This window comes from Labeo rohita, chromosome 8 (assembly GCF_022985175.1).
Source record: "Labeo rohita strain BAU-BD-2019 chromosome 8, IGBB_LRoh.1.0, whole genome shotgun sequence".
In the NCBI taxonomy this organism is placed as follows: domain Eukaryota; kingdom Metazoa; phylum Chordata; class Actinopteri; order Cypriniformes; family Cyprinidae; genus Labeo; species Labeo rohita.
Window position 1 is genome coordinate 18078539 of NC_066876.1, and position 19276 is coordinate 18097814.

The 19276-nt window shown below is 38.5% G+C and overlaps 2 protein-coding genes across 3 annotated transcripts in view; one reads left to right on the forward strand and one right to left on the reverse strand.

The window, feature by feature from the left end:
- The window catches only part of cttnbp2nlb (CTTNBP2 N-terminal like b), a 31076-nt gene extending 21096 nt beyond the window's left edge, over positions 1-9980 (forward strand). Inside the window, exons 3-6 of one of the 2 annotated variants that reach the window (XR_007828256.1) lie at positions 3242-3472; positions 5197-5304; positions 5866-7822; positions 8759-9980. Coding sequence is in view for 1 of the 2 variants with exons in the window: in XM_051117045.1 (XP_050973002.1) it covers positions 3242-3472; positions 5197-5304; positions 5866-7164 (1638 nt within the window). In the remaining variant the exon portion in view is untranslated. Of the gene's footprint in view, positions 1-3241; positions 3473-5196; positions 5305-5865 lie in introns of both variants that reach the window. The other variant, XM_051117045.1, reaches the window with a different exon arrangement.
- Positions 9981-10333: 353 nt separating this feature from the next.
- On the reverse strand, positions 10334-18571 carry capza1b (capping actin protein of muscle Z-line subunit alpha 1b). Its single transcript, XM_051117046.1, has 10 exons — positions 18431-18571; positions 15929-15992; positions 15009-15060; positions 14537-14600; positions 14029-14235; positions 13808-13887; positions 12803-12881; positions 12645-12716; positions 12492-12554; positions 10334-11478 (listed from the first exon to the last, which is right to left on the reverse strand). Exons 1-10 carry the CDS (start codon positions 18467-18469, stop codon positions 11338-11340), a joined length of 861 nt encoding a protein of 286 aa, XP_050973003.1. The 5' UTR covers positions 18470-18571; the 3' UTR covers positions 10334-11337.
- Positions 18572-19276: the final 705 nt, after the last annotated feature.

Below are 19276 nucleotides of genomic sequence, written 5' to 3' on the forward strand. Positions count from 1 at the left end.
TTTATCAGAATATTGGTTGCCAAGACAGTCAATGCTTTGCAGTTGCTAAGGTGTTCCAGGTGGTTCTTTACCAGGTAGTTTTGCCAAAGTGAATCATTCTTCATTAAATCATTTACGTCTGTACCACGAAGAGCACAGCTTGAGTTACACCCAAAAGTGTAATAATTAGTGTATTAGAGGTTTGTTCAAATCTATAACCTGCAGTATGAGCAATAGTAATAGTGATGTCTGTCTTTCCGCTGTCTCGTCTGCCTCCTTCAGTTGTGTCTCTCTTTGTGATCTCTGGATAAGGTCACCCAGAAGCTGGCAGGGCCACAGATTAAGGCCTTTAGGGCTGGAAATGGACTGTAATTTTCTGTAATGATGTTGAGTAGTATGCAACACTGCTTAAAGCTGAAGTTAAACAAATAAACGATTCAGCCTGGTGGTCTGAGACGCATTAATACACGGCTTCATCATAGACATAAGCACAATATAAATTTCTGCTTCATGCAGAGAGATTGGGAGAGTCAACCACCAGTATTTTAATAGTTGTTGCGGTTACAGATGCCACATTGTTCTGATCAATATGCTGATGTTCACACCCAGTGCACACCACACCCTCTGTGATTCTGTGTGTTATTACAAGACTTTGAGTTTCAGACTGAATGATCAGGAGATAATAACCAGCAAACAGCGGAAGTGGATTTCTCTTGAAGTCTGGTTGGTTAAATGTTACTTTCTTTCCCACATGCATTGTGATCAAGCAGATAAAAATCTACATTTTTTTCTTTGCTTTGGTGTGTTTAAGGAGGACACGAAGGCGTGCTAATGAAAATTCCAATTGTGTATGCGTCACGTACACATTGGTCTGATGAGTTCATGATTTTCCGCCTGTACACAGTACATATCAGACATTTTTTTTATTTATTGGAATTGACCCTTCGCAAACATCTTGATTGACAGGTGATCTGACCAATCATAATGCTGAATCCACCATTCTGTTCAACAAACAAGTCATTAAGGAGAGTAGATTAACTTCGGTAGACCTAAACATGAAAAATTGTGTGTATTGCCGTGGTTAAAATAAAATACATTCTGATGTTCATTCATGTTTTTTTCAGTGCTTTAAGTAAAGAAGAAAAGACGATCGGTTCACATGTCGATTGATCTAATAAGGCAATATACTGATCTGTTGTTATTTATTGTTTGAATTTCATTAAAAAAAGACAACATTTACTTTCATACTAGAAGTAACCTGCTCTGTCTTGTCTGTCAGCTTGTTTCAGTTTCCTCTTTGCTCCGCAATGTATTTTTCACTGCATGAGAACATGATGTGTAGTGTGAGACATAGTTTGTCAGACATAGCTTGTCAGACATAGCAACAGTAACTAAGGAGGGCATGTTTGCGAAGGTCATTTGACCAATATGGCAGTTTGTAAATGTGCATTTAATTGTCACTTTTTACATTTAGATGATTTCATACAATCATCATATGATCACGTAAAGCAAAAGATGGTATTAAGTATTAATACATCTCCATCCAATCAAAAACCGATGGATAAAAAAGTTTGATAATCTCTTTTACTCTAATATATGTCATAATATGGAAGAAATTATCTGCCACTACTTCTGTCTGTGAATAAGGGCAATTTCTACAAATATCAAAATGAAAAAAAAATAATTTCATGTCAGTAACAATATATTTTATTTGTGAATTTATGTTCAGCTATTCTTTTTAATAGTTTACTTTTAACTATTTTGGAATTTTTAAGATCATTAGTCATCAAAGCTTGGTAAATATTGGTCACAGACACAAAGATTTACTTTAAATTTTACAAAGCTGATTATTCACTAAAAACTCATGTTTTCATGCCATTTTAAGACGGAGTATTTTAAGAGCAAGTGAACGCATTTGCACCTCCATCTGTCATGCAGTAAGTGCCCAGCTTCCACACTTGAATAGCGCACATTTTTCTATGTTAACATTAGATTGAGCTGCCATGAAAAGTTGCTACTACATACATCTTTTAGATGAAAAGCTATATTTGAGGTCGATGAATGATATGTGAGCGTTTGGATGTTCTGCCCGATGTACTGTATGTACTACTACACATAGACCAGCCGTTAACGATCTGTCAGTCACGGGCTGCATGACTTGTTTTTCTGCGACTAAGCGACTAATAAAATTTTGGCTGACCAAGCCTCTTAGAGGGCTGTTAGGGGGCAGCCCTTGTGAGTTGTTCACTCACTTTTTTAAATTAGTCTTCACATTAATGTCATTATATTGTTCATTCAGACTGATTCGAGAATGCAGAACACGCACAAACACGAGGCGGAATTTATCGCATGAACCAATCACAGCCAAACGTAACCAGTCATATTCAATCATATCGCTATTGGAGGCATTGCCTCCTCTCATGTTTAGTTTTCCCCACTTATTCTCGATTACCGCCCACCAAACTCACCACACGCTTTAGGGGGTCTGTTAAAACTCAGGGGAGGCGAGTGGGACGTGCTGGTGTTGCTGTTGGACAATGTTTCTTTAGAAAAACAAGTTATATTTTGTAATATTGGTGTTATTTTATTTTTGTCTCATCCAATATTTTGAGCAGGCACTGCCTCCCTTGCCTACTCGGAGGAAATGCCCCTACTATATATATGTATATATATAATCATGTATGATTTGAAAACAAAAGAATGCAGTGAACGGAAGAACAGCATGAAAAGGGCAGAAGAATACAGCAGGATGCAGCACCCAGAATATCAACCACATGCCTATTCCAGTCCTTAATTTTGTGTTTGTGTGTGTGCGCTTGTGCGCCTCCCATCTGCTGATCTGTTTAGTAAGACCACCCCATCCCTCCTAAATTAGTCACACTGCCCCCCATTTCAGCCCTTACACAAGCGCACACATGCACAATGAGTAGTGAACAACACCCCCTACAGCTGGGCCTTTTGTGGTGTGAGCCCCCCTCTCCATCCCTTCAGCCCAGAGGAGGTTTAACACCTGCCCGCAGAGGAGGGGTCAGGGTGGGGGTCAGGGCTGCGATTATGTTTTGTGAAAATAGATCTGATAGTGACCAGCTGTAATTGCATCACGATGTGTTTAGAAAGTCCCGCTCTCTCTTTCTGTCTCTCATGAAAACACATGGCCTAATTGCAGACATAATGTATTAATCAGTCATTCTGTGAACTTGATGTGTGATCAACACACAATACTTATTCCTATCTTTTCTTGTCTACCCTTGACTTTTTTTAGGCACAACAGAGAGATGCATTTGTACAGGAGCGATATGGACATTACAACCTCCGTGACCCCTTCGTAGCACTGCTGAGAGACAGCGAGCTGTCACAGGCTCAGGATGATGGACGGCAGAGTCCCGTGTGTCTGAACCCGCTGGGCGTGTTGAAGCTAGTGATGGCCCACTGCACCAACATGAAGGAGAAACTGATGAAACAGCTCGCTGCTGCAGAGAGGAGACACAGACGGGTGAGAGACAAAGACAGAGACCTGAGCTACTTACCTAGGCTGTATTTTTAGGCTTATGTGTGAAGGCTATACTTTCAAAACAAAGGTTCTTTATTGGAACCTATGGTTTCTTAAACAACCTTTAACATCCAAGAAATTTTTCCATTCCACAAAAGGTTATTTAAAGTGAAAAAATGTTTAGATTCTTCAAATACTCTAAACATTATAAAATGTTTATTAATTGCTCACTAAAATGGTTCTTTGGGGAAACAAAAAAAATTGCATCAATGGCTATTTTGGTACTTTTATTTTTAGGAGAGTGATAATGATAAACCACTGCAGGTGTTAAAACTAGTGAGAAGTGCCATTAATACCACTTTAATAAGTCACTTTGAAGTTAGCTGCCTATGTAGACATTAGACTAGCTCACAACGTTTTGAAACAACATGAAACTGTGTGTATCAAATGTTTGTATGCAAACGAAACTGGTTCATTCAGTTCTTTGAAAGTTAAAAAAAGGGTTTTATTTATTTTATAAACACTGTATGAAAGATTAATCCAAAATTAAACACAACTATTATCTCTATGTGCACTGGGTGAGTTTTATTTTGAAAGGGTGTAGATCTAAATAACACTGTTTGATCCTTTGAAAAACAAACCAATTTGATCAAACACTCTTTTTTTAAGATTTATTTTTGGCATTTATTAGGCTAGGACAGTATTATAGACAGGAAGTGAAGTGGGAGAGAGAGAGGGAAAGGTCCGTGAGCCGGGACTTGAACTCGGGTCGCCCAAAGCACAACAGCGCTATATGTCGTTGTGATGCCCACAAGGATATTGGTGTTGATCAAACATTTTTTTGCTAATATGATACTTATGCTGACTCATAAACATAAGAAAAATGAATGAAAGTGATTAACCCAATAATTATTTTTTATATACATATATATAAATGTATTATATAATATTATACACATTTCTCAAAATGTCTTCTTACACTACCTGTTTTTGAACAGTAAGATTTTTAATGTTTTTTTAAAGAATTTTCACCTGCTCAACAAGCCTGCATCTATTTGATCCAAAATAGAGCAAAAGCAGTAATATTGTATAATATTTTTACTATTTAAAATAACTGCTTTCTATTTGAATATATTTTAAAATGTTCTTCTGAACTTTCTCTTCATCAGAGAAACCTGAAAAAAATTCTACTCAGCTGTTTTCAACATGATAATAATAATAAATGTTTTTTTAACAGCAAATCAGAATATTAGAATGAGTTCTAAAGGATCATGTGACTGGAGTAATGATGCTAAAAATCAGCTTTGAAATCACAGGAATAAATTACATTTTAAAACATATTCAAATAGAACAGAGTTATTTTAAATAGCACAAATATTTTGAAATTTTACAGTTTTTACTGTACTTTTTAATCAAATGAATGCAGGCTTGGTGAGTAGAAGAGACTTCTAGTAAAAAAAAACTTTAAAAACTTAAAAACTTTTGACTGATTGTGTATTTGTTCCACAGAAGAAACGTCATACAGGTTTGGAAATGTGAATAAAGTAATTATAATTTAATTTTAGGTGAACTACCTCTTGAAGTATGTATTGTTTTGAGAAGAACACATTTATTTCCTTAATTATTGTTACTCAAACATCATTAACTCAAAATATATGCATACTGATAATTCAGTCCTAATTAGTCATCTTTCTTGAACTGATGTTTGAATGTGTGTATGCCTGTAGGTAATAGCTGATTTAGAGGAAGAGAAACGACGCCGTGCTCAAGACAATGCTACAGGTGATGACATCACTGCCATGCTGGAGAAGGAACGAGACAGGCTACTGCAACAGGTAACCAGGCAACGCCACCAAAACATATATACACATGCACAAATTGCACTGTTATAAATACAACTTAAACGGCAAAATAAAAGCAAGCACAGCACCCTGTGCCAGCGGTTTTTGTGTGGCTTTGTTGTGTAACTGTTGGCGCAGATCTCTTTTCTGCAGAGGAAAGGCTCCATTGTTTTTATGGACTGTGGTGCATGAGAGTCCATCCGCTTCAATGTGTGTGTGAAGGCATTCTATTGTGTGTTTGTGTTTTTATAGGATTAGGATAAGGTGATGTTAAGGTCAAAGTGCAGACTCCAGTATTATGTAAAAGGCCCTTCCTGCCCTGCCCTGAGTTTCCCTTACATTCATTTTTTTCTGGATTCTTGACTATGGCTGTCATTCTGCAGCTCACAAGGTTTTTGAAGTCTTGTTTGAGCCAGGAAGAAGCAAGTAAACAAGACATCGTCAAGAACAATTGTATAATTAATCTTCGATGTTGTCTGCTGTCCTCTATTCCATCTGACTTCACTAGTATCTTTGAATTTTTTAAGTGACATCTCTTGCTTTTCTTCTTTACAGCTGGAGTTTGAGAGGGCTCAAGTCGAGCGTTTAGAACGTGAGCGGTCAGTCCTGTCAAATCAAGCTGAGGAGGATTTAGCGCAGCACCAGCAGTTATCCTCCACACTGGCAAAAGAGTGTCAGAAGGCTACAGCACGGGCAGAGGAGGAAAGCCAGCGGGTTGCAGAGCTTAGCCGCCAACTGGAACAGGAAATCAGTACCGTCAAATCCCTAAAGGCGGAGCTAGAGAGCGAACATGCTCATGCTCAGCAGATAGAGGCAAGAGCTGAGAGTAAGTTGGCCGAATTGGATACAGAGCGTGAGCAAATGAGAGGGAAACTGCTGAAGGAAGAAAAACGATATCAAGAGCTTTTGGAGAAGTTCAATAGTCTAAAGAAAGAGTTGGATGAAATAAAAGAAAGAGAAAAGGCAGGGCTGGAAAAGGACAGTGAAGAAAAAGTAAAAACTCCACAGAAAGCAACCACAGATATTCCGCCTCCTCTTAGTCAGACAGAAGTCGATGGGAAAACCACTGCATCTAAATCATCTCCGCAATCCAAGCTAAATGGTCACCACGCTCCCAGAGAACCAGAGTCTCCAGCAGACGAGAGGTGCAAGGAAGAAGGATCAGTGGACAATGGGGTAGTGCTCCCTGGAGGAAGTGGAGCCTTGCAGTGCCTCTCCCCAAGCAGTCCTGCCTCATCCTCCCTTAGCTCATCTCCTTGCTCTTCCCCAGTACTGACCAAGCGTCTGGCCTCTATAGGCTGCTCTAGTCCGACCTATCCGTCATCGTACCAGGCCAGCATCAACCAGCGATTCCAAGCAGCTCGGCACAAGTTTCAGCAACAAGCTGAAGCAGACCAGCATCATGGAGCATCCATTGTCCACTCTCCTCGAGATCTCTCTCCTACTGCGGCTGCTCCTACTACTCCAGACAATTCCACTGCAAAGCAGATTGCCCGCAACACTGTCACTCAGGTGCTGTCACGGTTCACGAGCCAACAAACGACAAGTAAACTCCCTCCGTCCAACAGCTCGCCCTTTGGCACTGATTACCGCAACCTGGCCGCAGCCTCCTCGCCGACAGGGAAGAGCCCGGGGGTTCTTTCACCAGGGATCCGCTCACCAATAATTCCTAGGGCGGAGAAGATTCATCCACCCCTTGTTCCTCCCAAAAAGCAGGGGGCCAATCAGTCTCCTGGCTCACCGGTTCCTTCTGGCAGGGCTAGCCACTTCCCTGAGCTCTCTGGGAGCTGTGGTCTCACCAGTGGTCAGGAAGATGCAAAAGAGCTTGACTTGGTCATGTCATCATCTAGTTAACCATTCAAGAGTCAACAGCCTGTCCTTAGTCTTCTCCACTCTATTCCCTCCAGTGGCATCTAAAGCACTCCTTTGAGAACCTCAAGATTTCCTTCTTTTGTTATTTTCACCCTTATTGTCATGGCATAGTTGTCAGCTCTTTAATGGGATGAAAATGAAATGAAATGGAAAAAAATGAAAATTCTGTTATCTACTCACCCTCATACCTTTAAGACCTTTTTGGATCCTTTTGCTTTCCTGGACTTTCAGTGGAGGGACAGAACTATCCTTTTAAGTACCTCGTTTTGGATGTCTGCTTATTTCAAGGGTGTCCAATCTTGGTCCAGGAGGGCCGTGTGTCCTGCAGCGTTTAGCTCCAATCCCAATTAAACACACCTGAACCAGCTAATCAAGGTCTTACTAGACATACTAGAAACTTCCAGGCAAGTATGTTGAAGCAAGTTGGAGTTAAACTCTGCAGGACACTGGCCCTTTCAGGACCAAATTTGGACACCCCTGCCTTATATAAAACGATTCAGGTTTTGGAACCTCTGCAAATGAGCTAGTGTTTTAAAGAAACACATCCAGAATGTGCAGTAGTACGATACTGACAACCACTGGTCTAAAAGGGTAACCAGCCCTACTCCTGGATTAGCTTGTTCAGGTGTGTTTGATTAGGGTTGGAGCTAAACTCTGCAGGGACCTCTCTAGGACAAGGGTCTCCAGTCCTGGAGAGCGGGTATCCTGCAGAGTTTAGCTCCAACTTGCCTCAACACACATGCCTGGTGGGTTTAATTAAGGTTGGAGCTAAACTCTGCAGGACACCGACTCGCCAGGTCCGAGTTTGGAGACCCCTGCTCTAGAAGCATGGATCGTTACTTCTACTCTAGTGCAGTGGTTCTCAATTCCAGTCTTCGCAACCCACTGCTCTGCACATTTTGCATCTCTCTATTGTCTGACACACCCGTTTCAAGTCTTGGAGTCTCTACTAATGAACTTATGATCTGAATCAGGTGGGTTTGATTAAGGAGACATGGAAAATATGCAGTGTTGGGGCAGCTTCAGAAATGTGGTTGGGAACCCCTGCTCTAGTATACCTTGTGGTCCTCCAAGGTTGTCCAACCCTGATTTTGGAAGGTCACTTTCCTGCAGAGTTTAGCGCTGATCCTAATTAAACACACCTGAACCAAAGTCTTCAGGATTACTAGAACCGTCCAGGTGGGTGTGTCAGAGCTACACTCTGTTGGAAGATGGCCTTCCAGCAGCAGGATTGGACATCCCTGCGTTATCCATGCTGGACTGATCTCTCAAATGATGTCCTGAATAAGTCCACACAGAGGTAATGCCTTAACCTTCAGTATCCCAAAGCAAACTTTAGTCTGACCCCAACCCATACTAACTGTGTGAAAAGTTTGAAAGGAGCACCCACAATCAACCTCTCGAATTCTACTCCCATTCAAATACAACAACCTTCAAAATCAGGGCTGGGCAACTTTGGTCCTGGTGAGCCACTGTCCTGCAGAGTTTAGCTCCAACCCTAATCAAACACACCTGCCTGTAGCTTTCTAGTAATCTTGAAAATATTGATTAGCTTGTTCAGGTGTGTTTGATTAAGGTTGGAGCTGAACTGTTCAGGACAATGGCTCTCCAGGACCGAAGTCACCCATCCCTGTCCAAAATACTACTCCTACTAAGATTGAATCTATTTAAATACTACCTTTTTGAATATTTTGCTATTCTGTTTTTATTTCTTGCAAAAAAGATTTTTATTTATGTTAAAATGTTATTCATTATTAGTCCATTCCTGATGACCTGCACAAACAAAAATGGAAGTATATAACGTAAAAACTCAGTCTTAGGCTACTAATGAGAAAATTCTCAGTCTTTCTTGATCTGTGTCTGGTGAATGTGTGACATTTATATTAAGTTTATGGTAAGTATATAAACTATTGGTTTTCTGACAAGCAGTAATATAATATGATGTGCGGTTGCTGTTCATTTCCTGAGTCTATATCAAAATAAACTACTGGAGATATGAATAGATATGAAATGATCATGGAAAACCTCTGTATCCTACTGTAATGCACCATGACTACATCGTCCTCTAGTGTCAATCTGAAGTGCCGCTCAGGACGCTTCCACCTGGTGGTTGGGCATCATTAAACATCAGCCAAACCAGAATAACTTTCTCTGTAAATGAAGATGAAAAATGCTTGTTTATATGCCACACAAATTCTTGTCAATATTTACGATCAAGTCAAAATGTTATGTTCTGAGAATGTAATTCTGGGTCTAATAACCATGCCTGGATGTATTACTCTGTCACTGATTTTTATGTTTATACAGGACAGTCTTATATTTAAAATTTAATCTTAATTAAATATTAGGTAGTACTTACACCACCAGTTTACATGATTCACAACCATGGTAAAAGCACAAACGAGTAACGTCATTTAATGATTACTTTACCCTGGGACTTTCTTTTCTTACCTGTGTCCTTCTTAAAGTTTTTTAATATTTAAACTTTTAAGTAGTATGAAAATAGATGATTTTTAAATCTTGCTGGCATGAAGGTATTGCTCACATGAATACAGCATACAATCTTAAATTGCTTACGAGAGAACAAAGTATGTTGGGTTTTATGAGTAAATGTGGTGCATGTATCTGTCCTGTCCTACATAGGTTTCAGCTGCTACTGTCATTTAATGTTTCTGTTTTTAAATACCTCACCATTTCTCCTACTGTACTGAAACCTTTTTAAGTAGCAGTTTAGATTTTTACTACTGGAATGTTTTTTTGTGCATCAATAAACCTGAACAGACACTTGGAATTTTTGTTTCGACATGAGATTTTTAAAGAACAGGTTTTAGACTTTGAGCTAGTTGTAAGAAAATAGTTTGTCAAATTTGTTGCATTTTCCAAATGATTTACAGCAAGTTAGTGGTGTTGAATAAATCTGACCAACTATGTTTTTAACCTTAATTTTTCACTATGCAATTAATAATGTGAATATAGTCCTCACCATAAAAACATTGTTACAAATATTATAGAAAAAGTAAATCTGTATAGATGTTTGGTACAAAAACATTTACACGGTAACAATTTAGTCATTTTGGTGCCATTTACTGTGAGCAGACGCTACGTTTGCATGATTTAAAATCTGAAAAAATAAAGGTTATGAGACAGAGAATATGCCAGTCTTACAGAATGGATGTATTTTACAGAGGATCTTTGATGGAACAGTCAAGACAAACAAGGTTAACTTGAAAGCGGTGTGGCAGAAACATGCAATTGCAACACTGATTGAGCCCTCAGTACTCTGAACAAGAGAGAGACTCAGATTTACGGTGTGGGTTGTGGGTTTGTTGCAGACTGTGGAAACCCAAAATGCATCACAAGTACCTGTAACAGACAGTCTGAACCTATATACGTGAAAACAATTCAACTGGTGTATAAATATAAAAATCATGACTTAATTTGGATGTCTTTGCCACTAAAGAGGGTTACCCATGGATTAATTTACTCTGTCTTTTTGGGTTATTAAACCATTTTAGATTAGCAGACAGTGAGTCACTGTTAGACAAAGACACGGTGAGAGCAGTTAAGACAGATGGTCGTTCCAAACCCAGACGCACAACCCATTCCTCTCCTCTCCTGACCTCATGCATTCCCTGTTACAGCCTGGATAGTTGAGGACAGAACAGCAGGAAATCTCATCTCTCCAGGTTGTCAGTAGGCAGAGGAGGAAGGAAGGTGCGGTTGTCATCTGATTGGGGTTTGGAGATACAGTGAGTGAGGCATTACTTATCCACCGTTTTAAAACACAAAACCGTTTGCACAAGCATTGCAGCTGTCACAGTTCACAAAAAAAGAAAACAATACAAACTCTTTTGAGTGACTTGCGAGCGGGTAAATGAGAGAAAAGCAACAATTGCCGATAATTTAGATCCACGATTCCCTCCAAGTTCTCATTTGAACCTCATCCACAGCTGAGACCCATCCAAGTCCATTAATGACAAAGTTGAATGGAATCACATCCTCTTTTAAACAGAAAAAGTTTTTTGACTTTTTTTTTTAATTTATTTTTTTTTAATATATATTTTTGGGAGACTTCTTCATGCTGAGCGAACGGCATTTGGTGTTCTGAGCGCCGGCTCCGCACTTGAACAGAAGGAAGAGGAACCGGGTCGGTTTTTAAGCGTTTTGCATCTCTTTGCCGATCTTGTAGCTGAGGATCTTGTTCCAGTCGATCTTGGTGCGAGTGACGGGCAGCTGTCTGCGGAGAGCTTTGAAGGTGGTGTCTGACATCGTCTGGTAGTTCTCGCTGATGGCCGTCTGGAGGGAAACATTTAAACAATGCTAATGTTAAACTGCTTTCTGATATTTAAAATTATGGATGGAACAATCACATAAAATATTTAGGGCTGCCCCCTAATAGTCAGCGAGAAAAGGCTTGGTCGACCAAAATTTTATTAGTCGCAGAAAAAATTATGCAGTCTGTGACGGACAGACAGTTAACGGCTGGTCTATTTGGTAATATAACAAAAATGTATGTGGTAGCAACTTCACATGGCAGCTCAATCTAATGTTAACCTAGAAAAATGTGTGCTATTCAAGTGTCTGTGCGGAGTGTGGAATAGTAGCGTGCTCACTGCTTGACAAATGGAGGTGCCGGTGCGGTCACTTAAAATACTCTGTCATTTTTGGTCATGCAGATGAAAGTAATACATTTTTTGAATCTGTAAAGACTTTACATTTATGTGTGCACTCACAATAACAACTAAACATTGTGCTTTTGCAAAATAATGAAAGCAAACAGGATGTGCTTTCCGCCATCTCGGTCTCTGTGAACTTCAGCACGAAATTTAGAAACTCTGTGTATACTGGCCTTACATACATGAAAGATATATCTATAGAGTGTGAAATGTCTACTTTTAAATGAACCGAAATTCAAATTCCGTATGAAACATGCAGGCGCATCACTACTGCGGAGATGACAAGTCAGTGTTGTCGACTCTCTTAAACCGAAAACAAAGAAACCACTAGTTTACCAGAAAATTATTAAAACGTTAACGCAGTCTCCTTATATATATATATATATTATATCTGCCGGTGTGCTGTGAAAAGCTTTTTTTTTTTTTTACATGCTTGAGCGTTTATTAGGCTATGTAGAAGATTAAAGGCTCATTATGATGATTTATATGGTTTATTAATAAACGTGAGACTAAGAGTTGACTAATGCTTAAAATGAATGGCTACTAGTCAACCAGAAAAATCTCTAGTTGAGGGCAGCCCTAAAAATATTTAATATTTATCTTAAACTTTCATTAAACAGGTGAAATTCTTACCTGGTAATCATTTTCAGCATTTTCAATTATTTTTACAAATTCCTTGGCAGTCTGGGTTTCATTCTAAAGATAAAAGGGTATGAATTTACTTTAAATCTTCTTAGCAATCTTAAACATTAGCTTAATTGGTTATGTATCTCTTTTTTCACTTACAGTCACTACAATGGACTCTTCCACCTCTTTATGGCTCACCAGTTGTACATTACCGTCCTCATAATAATGCACCTGCAGGAAACAAAATGATTTAACACCAGTTCTTCACCATCACACTTTCTTTCTCAGCCCCACTGTGTTAGTCTGTCAGGTCTCACCTGGATCTTCAATACTCCCACCACCTGAGCTGATGACTGACTAATGGTGAACTTCCACTCTGACCTGCACCGGCCATTCCTGACATGAGAGAATCAGAAAGTACAATCAAAATTAGTCTTATTAAAGAATCAGTCTCCAGCTGCCTTTGCTTTTGAATCAGTTTGTTGTAAAGGTGATCCTTTAAGAGGTCCAAAATTAACAGATGGCTGTACTTAATGCTTGTTATTTAACAACTACACTACCACTGAAGGATTTTGGGTCAGTAAGAATTTTATAATGATTTTTGAAGGACCATGTGACAATGAAGAATGAAGTAATTGCTGCTGAAAATTCAGATTTTGCACCACAGAAATAAATTAGGTTTTAAAATATGTTCAGTGAATGGGTTAGTTCACCCAAAAATGAAAATTCTGTCATTAATTAGTCGCTCTCATAGCGTTCCAAACCCATAAGACCTTCATACATCTTTGGAACACAAATTAAGATATTTTCAGTGAAATCCAAGGCTTTTTGACCCTGTATAGACCGCAATGCAACAGACACGTTCAAGGACCAGAAAGAAGAAATTGTTGAATAAAGTCATTATTTTTGTCTTCTTTGTTCATAAAAAGTATTCTCGTAGCTTCATAACTTTATGGTTGAACAACTGATGTCACATGGACCGTTTCAAATATGTCCTTACTACCTTTCTGGGCTTTAAATGTGGTAGTTGCGTTGCTGTCTATGCAGGCACAGGAAGCTCTTGGATTTCATCCAAAATACCTTAACTTGTTTTCCGAAGATGAACAAAGGTCTTACAGGTTTGGAATGACATGAGGGTGAGTAATTAATGACAGAATTTTCATTTTTGGGTGAACTATCCCTTTAATCTGTTCAGTTCATAATAATTGTAATAAAATATTATGGAATATTGACATTAGCAACATATAGAACATTCTAAAACATTAGCAGCTTTACACAACATTATACACGTATTTCTGAGAGCTGGGTATAACACTACTCACCAAAAGTTTTTGGGCTGGAACTGATGACCCTCAATACAAGCAATAATTGTTTGCTGTCCGTCAACAGTCTTCCCATACACCTGCAACACAAATATCAGTGCACGTGATTTCACAAACAATGGCTGCAAGCATTAATGTAAATGCAGGAAGATAACTGTAAGTAAGAGAAATGTATGGAATCCATATTATTCTGTTGAGATTCCCATAGGAAAAATGCATACCGTGCAGACTCCAGTGGGATAGTGCTCTTTCACGTAAGCACTAAGCGCTTCATCACAGGCGTCCCTCCAGGACCGGAGGGCAGCCTCTCCCTCGTAGGGCTGAGGATCGCTCGCTTCCTTTCGCAGGTGATCGAAACGGAATGACACCCGCTTCCGTGGGTCGAAGAACCGTCCCTGACCCAGATCTCCATGCTCAGTAATCAGAACCTGCAGGAACAGGATGTCCCTTCCTCTTTAGCCAAAACTACTCACACACAGATCTGCACAGATCTGCAACGCAGCAGCAAACACCCACACTACAATGCTCACACCTGCCCTAATCACTCACTAAGTACACAAAGATCTCTAGAGAGTAGAGTTTACACCCAGCTTGAATAAATAATGTCAATAGTGTGCTCTCTGTTCAAAACTAACACAGAGTGTCACGGCAGCACGGGAACTAAATATACCCACATTTCCAAAATTGACTGAAATTATGTATCTGTGAGTCTTTAAATCATTAACTTACCGACTCCTCACTTCCGTCCAGTTTGACAGGAGTGAACTGATCCATGTTATACTGAGCAAAGGCACTGCGAAACAGAAAATGAAATAATGCAACATGAATTCTGCTGATAAAAAACAAACTTTCAACTACTTACAGATGCATCTAGGGCTGATTAATCAAATTCAAAAAAAGGTTTGTGTTTACATAATGTGCATGTGTACTGTGTATATTTATTATGTATATATAAATACAGGTGCATGTATACACTTAAGAAAATTTATATATATTTTTTGTTATTATTTTATATTATATGTTTTTTTTTAAATATATGCATGGATGTGTGTGTTATATAAAATCAAAACAATAAATAGAATAATATACACAGTACACACCAAATTATGCAAACACAAACTCTTACTCTGGATGTGATTAATTATCGATTAACAGTTTGACGGCCCTAATAACATGACACATAAATATGTAAATAACTTACTGTGCTGCCCCTTCCCGAAGGAGGTTGTCATTGTTGAGGAGAAGTCGCACATCTACAAAAAACACAAGAGTTAAAAATCAATCACAAACATATAAAATACGAAACTGATTTGAAATGCAGAAGAGAATGCAAGAGAGCAATGCATTGCGAAACAGAAGCAAAAAAACAACATCAAACGACTCCCCGTGCCTCCCCAAGCACCGTCTTGTGTATTTTTTCTTTTTGTGCATAACAGTAAAAAATTATGAAACGCATTTACTCCATGTTGTTTGATGCTGGTGTCAAGAATCAAATCTCTTATTGCTACTAGCACAAACTTGTATGAGATATTCTGGGACTGCAGCTTCAGTTAGAGAGGAGACTTATGTTGTAATCGACAGAAAACAAGAAACTATACACTACATTTCAAAAGTTTGGGGGCAGTACAATTCTCTTATGCTCACCATAGCTGAATGGCTGTAAAACCAATTTAATACATTTTAAAATTTAATTTATTCCTATGATGGAACAGCTGAATTTTCAGCAGCTATTAATCCAGTGTTTAGTGTTAGACAGAAATCAGACAGTTGTTCTGCTTGATATTTCTGTAGAAAGCATGATACAGTTATTTCCAGTTCAGAACACAATTTATTTGAAATTTATGCATCCTTTTTGAATAAACAATTTCTTAAAATACCAAAAAATCTTACTGACCCCATGCTTGGTAATGTAAGTCTTTAAATGTGCACAGGGTGAGGATCTTCAGTCATGTGGTGTGTGTTTAATTTTAGTTTGATTTTAGCATAAATGTCTTACATGCACCAGGATACTTTGATTCCAATTCAAAGTTGTTATAACATAATGAAAAGGACAGCATTTATTCAGACTAATGCTGTAAGTGAAAGAGATCCCAGAACGGAACAACTGAAAGTGACACTCACCATTGAACACTTCATTGAATTCTCCAGGGGGAGCGTGGGTCACAAAGTTAGCTGCGATGCGGACCTGCATAAATAACACATAATAAATTATATGGGGGCACATATTTGCCTCACTAAAACATTGTGGCTTCAGCACTACTGAATCACTGCCAGTTTCCAGAGGGTGACTCTAGAGCTCAAATTACCCCATATACACACCCTTTAATACTTCAAGAACACACTCCGCTGAGTTCTCAACAATAACATATCCCAAACACACGCAACTTACCTGTTCATGTTTTAAAACCACATCATCCACACTACTAAATGTCAAAAACACGCACTTATTCCTTCCCTCAAATATCCTCTTAATCTCAGTGTAAATGTCTTGACGTATCAGACTAGGACAATGCCACATCAGATCTGCAGTGTGCTGTTAAAGTGATAGTTCATCCAAAAACATTCTGAAGTATTTAAAATTAAGTTTGTAGAAAATTAAGTTTGTATGTATCAAGATTACATTATGATAGTAATTACACTGACAGTCAAAAGATTTTTTATTTTTTTTAAAAAGTCTCTTCTGCTCACTAAGCCTGCATTTATTTGATCCAAAATACAGCAGAAGCAGTAATATTGTAATTTAAATTTATTTTAAAATGTAATTTATTCCTGTGATTGAAGTTAAATTTTCAGCATCATTACTCCAAGTATTTAGTGTCACATTTTCCTTCAAAAATCATTCTAATACATTGATTTGCTGTTCAAAAAATATTTTTTATTAGTATTATCATCAAAATTTAAAACAGTTTTCATGATTCTTTGATGAATAGAAAAAAGATCAGCACTTATGTTAAATAAAACAGCTTTTATAACATTATACATGTTTTTTAAAGAAAGTACAGAAATTAATACTTTTATTTAGCAAGGATGCTTTCAATTGCTCAAAAAATAAACACATGTATTATGTTACAAAATTTTTCTATTTCCGATAAATGCTGTTTCTGAACTTTCTATTCAAAGAAACCTGAAAAAATTCTACTCAGCTGTTTTCAACATAATAATAAATGTTTTTTGAGCAGCAAATCAGAATATTAGAATGATTTCTGAAAAAATCATGTGATTGGAGTAATGATGCTACAAAATTCAGCTTTCAAATCACAGGAATAACTTAATAACTTAAAATATATTCACATAGAAAACATTTTAAATGGTAACAATATTTCAAAATTTTGACTTTTTTCTGTACTTTGGTTTCAAATGAATGCAGGCTTGGTGAGCAGACTTTTTATAACAACATGAACATTTTATTCAAAATTGTTGTTGTGCTCCTGTGGAATAAAAGACATAAAGATTTCATAAGTCATGAAACGGACGATAACGAAATTTTAATTTATTTTTTGGGTTATGCCTAAAAGGCAAACCACACAAAGCATACACGCAGCTAATGTCTTTCAAAGCCACAGACAGGAGCTGTCTAGTGCAGATTTTTGACCGACAAAACACATTTAATAACAAAAATAAGGGAAAGAGATTAACATAAAGGGAAGCATCTGGTTATCGGTCTAATTAGCATCTCATGTGGCCTGGCTGGGGAAGTCAGCTGGGCCATAACTTAAAGCTCTGACAGTATGCAGAAAATGACCACATGTAATTAAAAGGAAAGAAAATATGTGACAGTTAAATGCAGCTCTTAGAAAAAGGATAGATGCTGACAGAGACTGAACGAAAGAACATAAATAAATCACAATCCACCCATCTGCTCCATATAAAACTCAAGACTACTGTCAAAGTGACACACCACGTAATTGACAGTCTTGCCTTTCGGTTTCACCATATGGAAAGATGCAACTAAAAGCCACTTCTTTCTAAACATTCGTCCTAACATTTTAATTGTGCTTCACTGCAGAAACAACACGGGGGTGTGTAAATGATGAAACAACTTTCAATTTCGGCTAAACTATCTTTTTAAACCAGGGTAGATTGCAGACTTCCACCTCAAAACACACCCGCTCCTGCGGTCGTAACTTCATCCGGCCGAGGCTTTCGGCTCAGATAGCTGTCGTGTCAGGCGGATCTGGCATCTGCTGTCCCACACATGTGTAATTCTACCGGAGCACGGCCCGTTAAAGCCCGTCGGCTCGGTTCGGGAGTGGGTGGATCTGCTGAGATCTATTTCTGAACTCACTCTGACAGCTAACTGCTAACAGCTGACGCTCACAACACTTCCACTCAAAACAACACGGCCATTTCGGCGTTAACGGACAGCGTGTGATTTACTAAAACACTGCTTGTTTTGTTTGGTGTATCGTTGTTATTAAGCCAGGTTTCTGTGTTTTACCGGAGTGCAAAACTGCGATTTCACTTCCTCACAGATTAGCACACGGCTAACCGGCTAGACAAGCTCGCGCTCCTTCCGGGAAGCAGTTATTCATCCTTTTTGCAAGCGGAGTGCTTTAATATAAAAACATACGAGCGTGTGCATTTGGGCGGTTTGTGAAAGTTAACTTAATGTCTTATTTTTACCTTCTCCTCGTCTGAAAGCGGCTCCTCAAAGTCGGTCATCTTGGCTGTGGCGGAGCCTCACACCGCGGCGCATGCTGGGTAGCGCGCGCTGTCACGCTCGTGACCATAATAGGGCAAAACGGAGTGCGAGCCACCGCCTCGCACAGCTCCTGCTCTCTTCTCCTCTCCCGCCTCCTCCGGTCTGACAATCAGCTCGCCGAGGGGATATAAGGGGAGCACGACTTCGACCTGCACTTTTGAATGGAGGTTTTGATTCATATCGATGACTCGAATCTTTTGGATGAGTTTATAAAAAGATTCTTTCATTGATTTGTGTAGTGGTTCTTTCTGCATGTCACATTCTTACGCCTGTAGGTGGCGACAGGCGAACATGTTTTGGTCACTGAATAATTCACTCAGCAAATTCTTTAAATAATGAAACATGTCTTCTTATTCTTTTATCATATGAAATGTTTATTCCCCCTAAAACATAAAAATAGTAATATCAATAAAAACATGTAGCCTATGTTATGCATGCTACATAAATGCACTACATGCAGTCTGAAATAGAAATATCCCAGGTATCCTTTTTTAATTTCCATCTTGATTTCAAAGAACATTATTAATTTGCATACATCTTGGTTTGGCCAAAGTGTCAATACACACACAAGTTTACTTATCTAAATGGGGACACTCCACAGACTCCATATTTTTAATTTTAAGATTTTTAATGTTAAGTCTCTTCTGCTCAGCCTGCATTTATTTGATCCAAAGAACAGCAAAGTAACGTTTTGAAATATTTTTACTATTTAAAATAGCTGATTTCTATTTGAATATATTTTAAAATGTAATTTATTCCTGTGATCA

Coding starts and splice junctions, on each gene's coding strand:
- capza1b (XM_051117046.1), bottom strand. CDS start 18,469: ATGACCGACTTTGAGGAGCCGCTTTCAGACGAGGAGAAG. Junction 14,601..15,008: donor CTTCGGGAAGGGGCAGCACA/GTAAGTTATTTA, acceptor TCTGTTTCGCAG/TGCCTTTGCTCAGTATAACA. Junction 12,717..12,802: donor TGGGAGTATTGAAGATCCAG/GTGAGACCTGAC, acceptor TGTTTCCTGCAG/GTGCATTATTATGAGGACGG.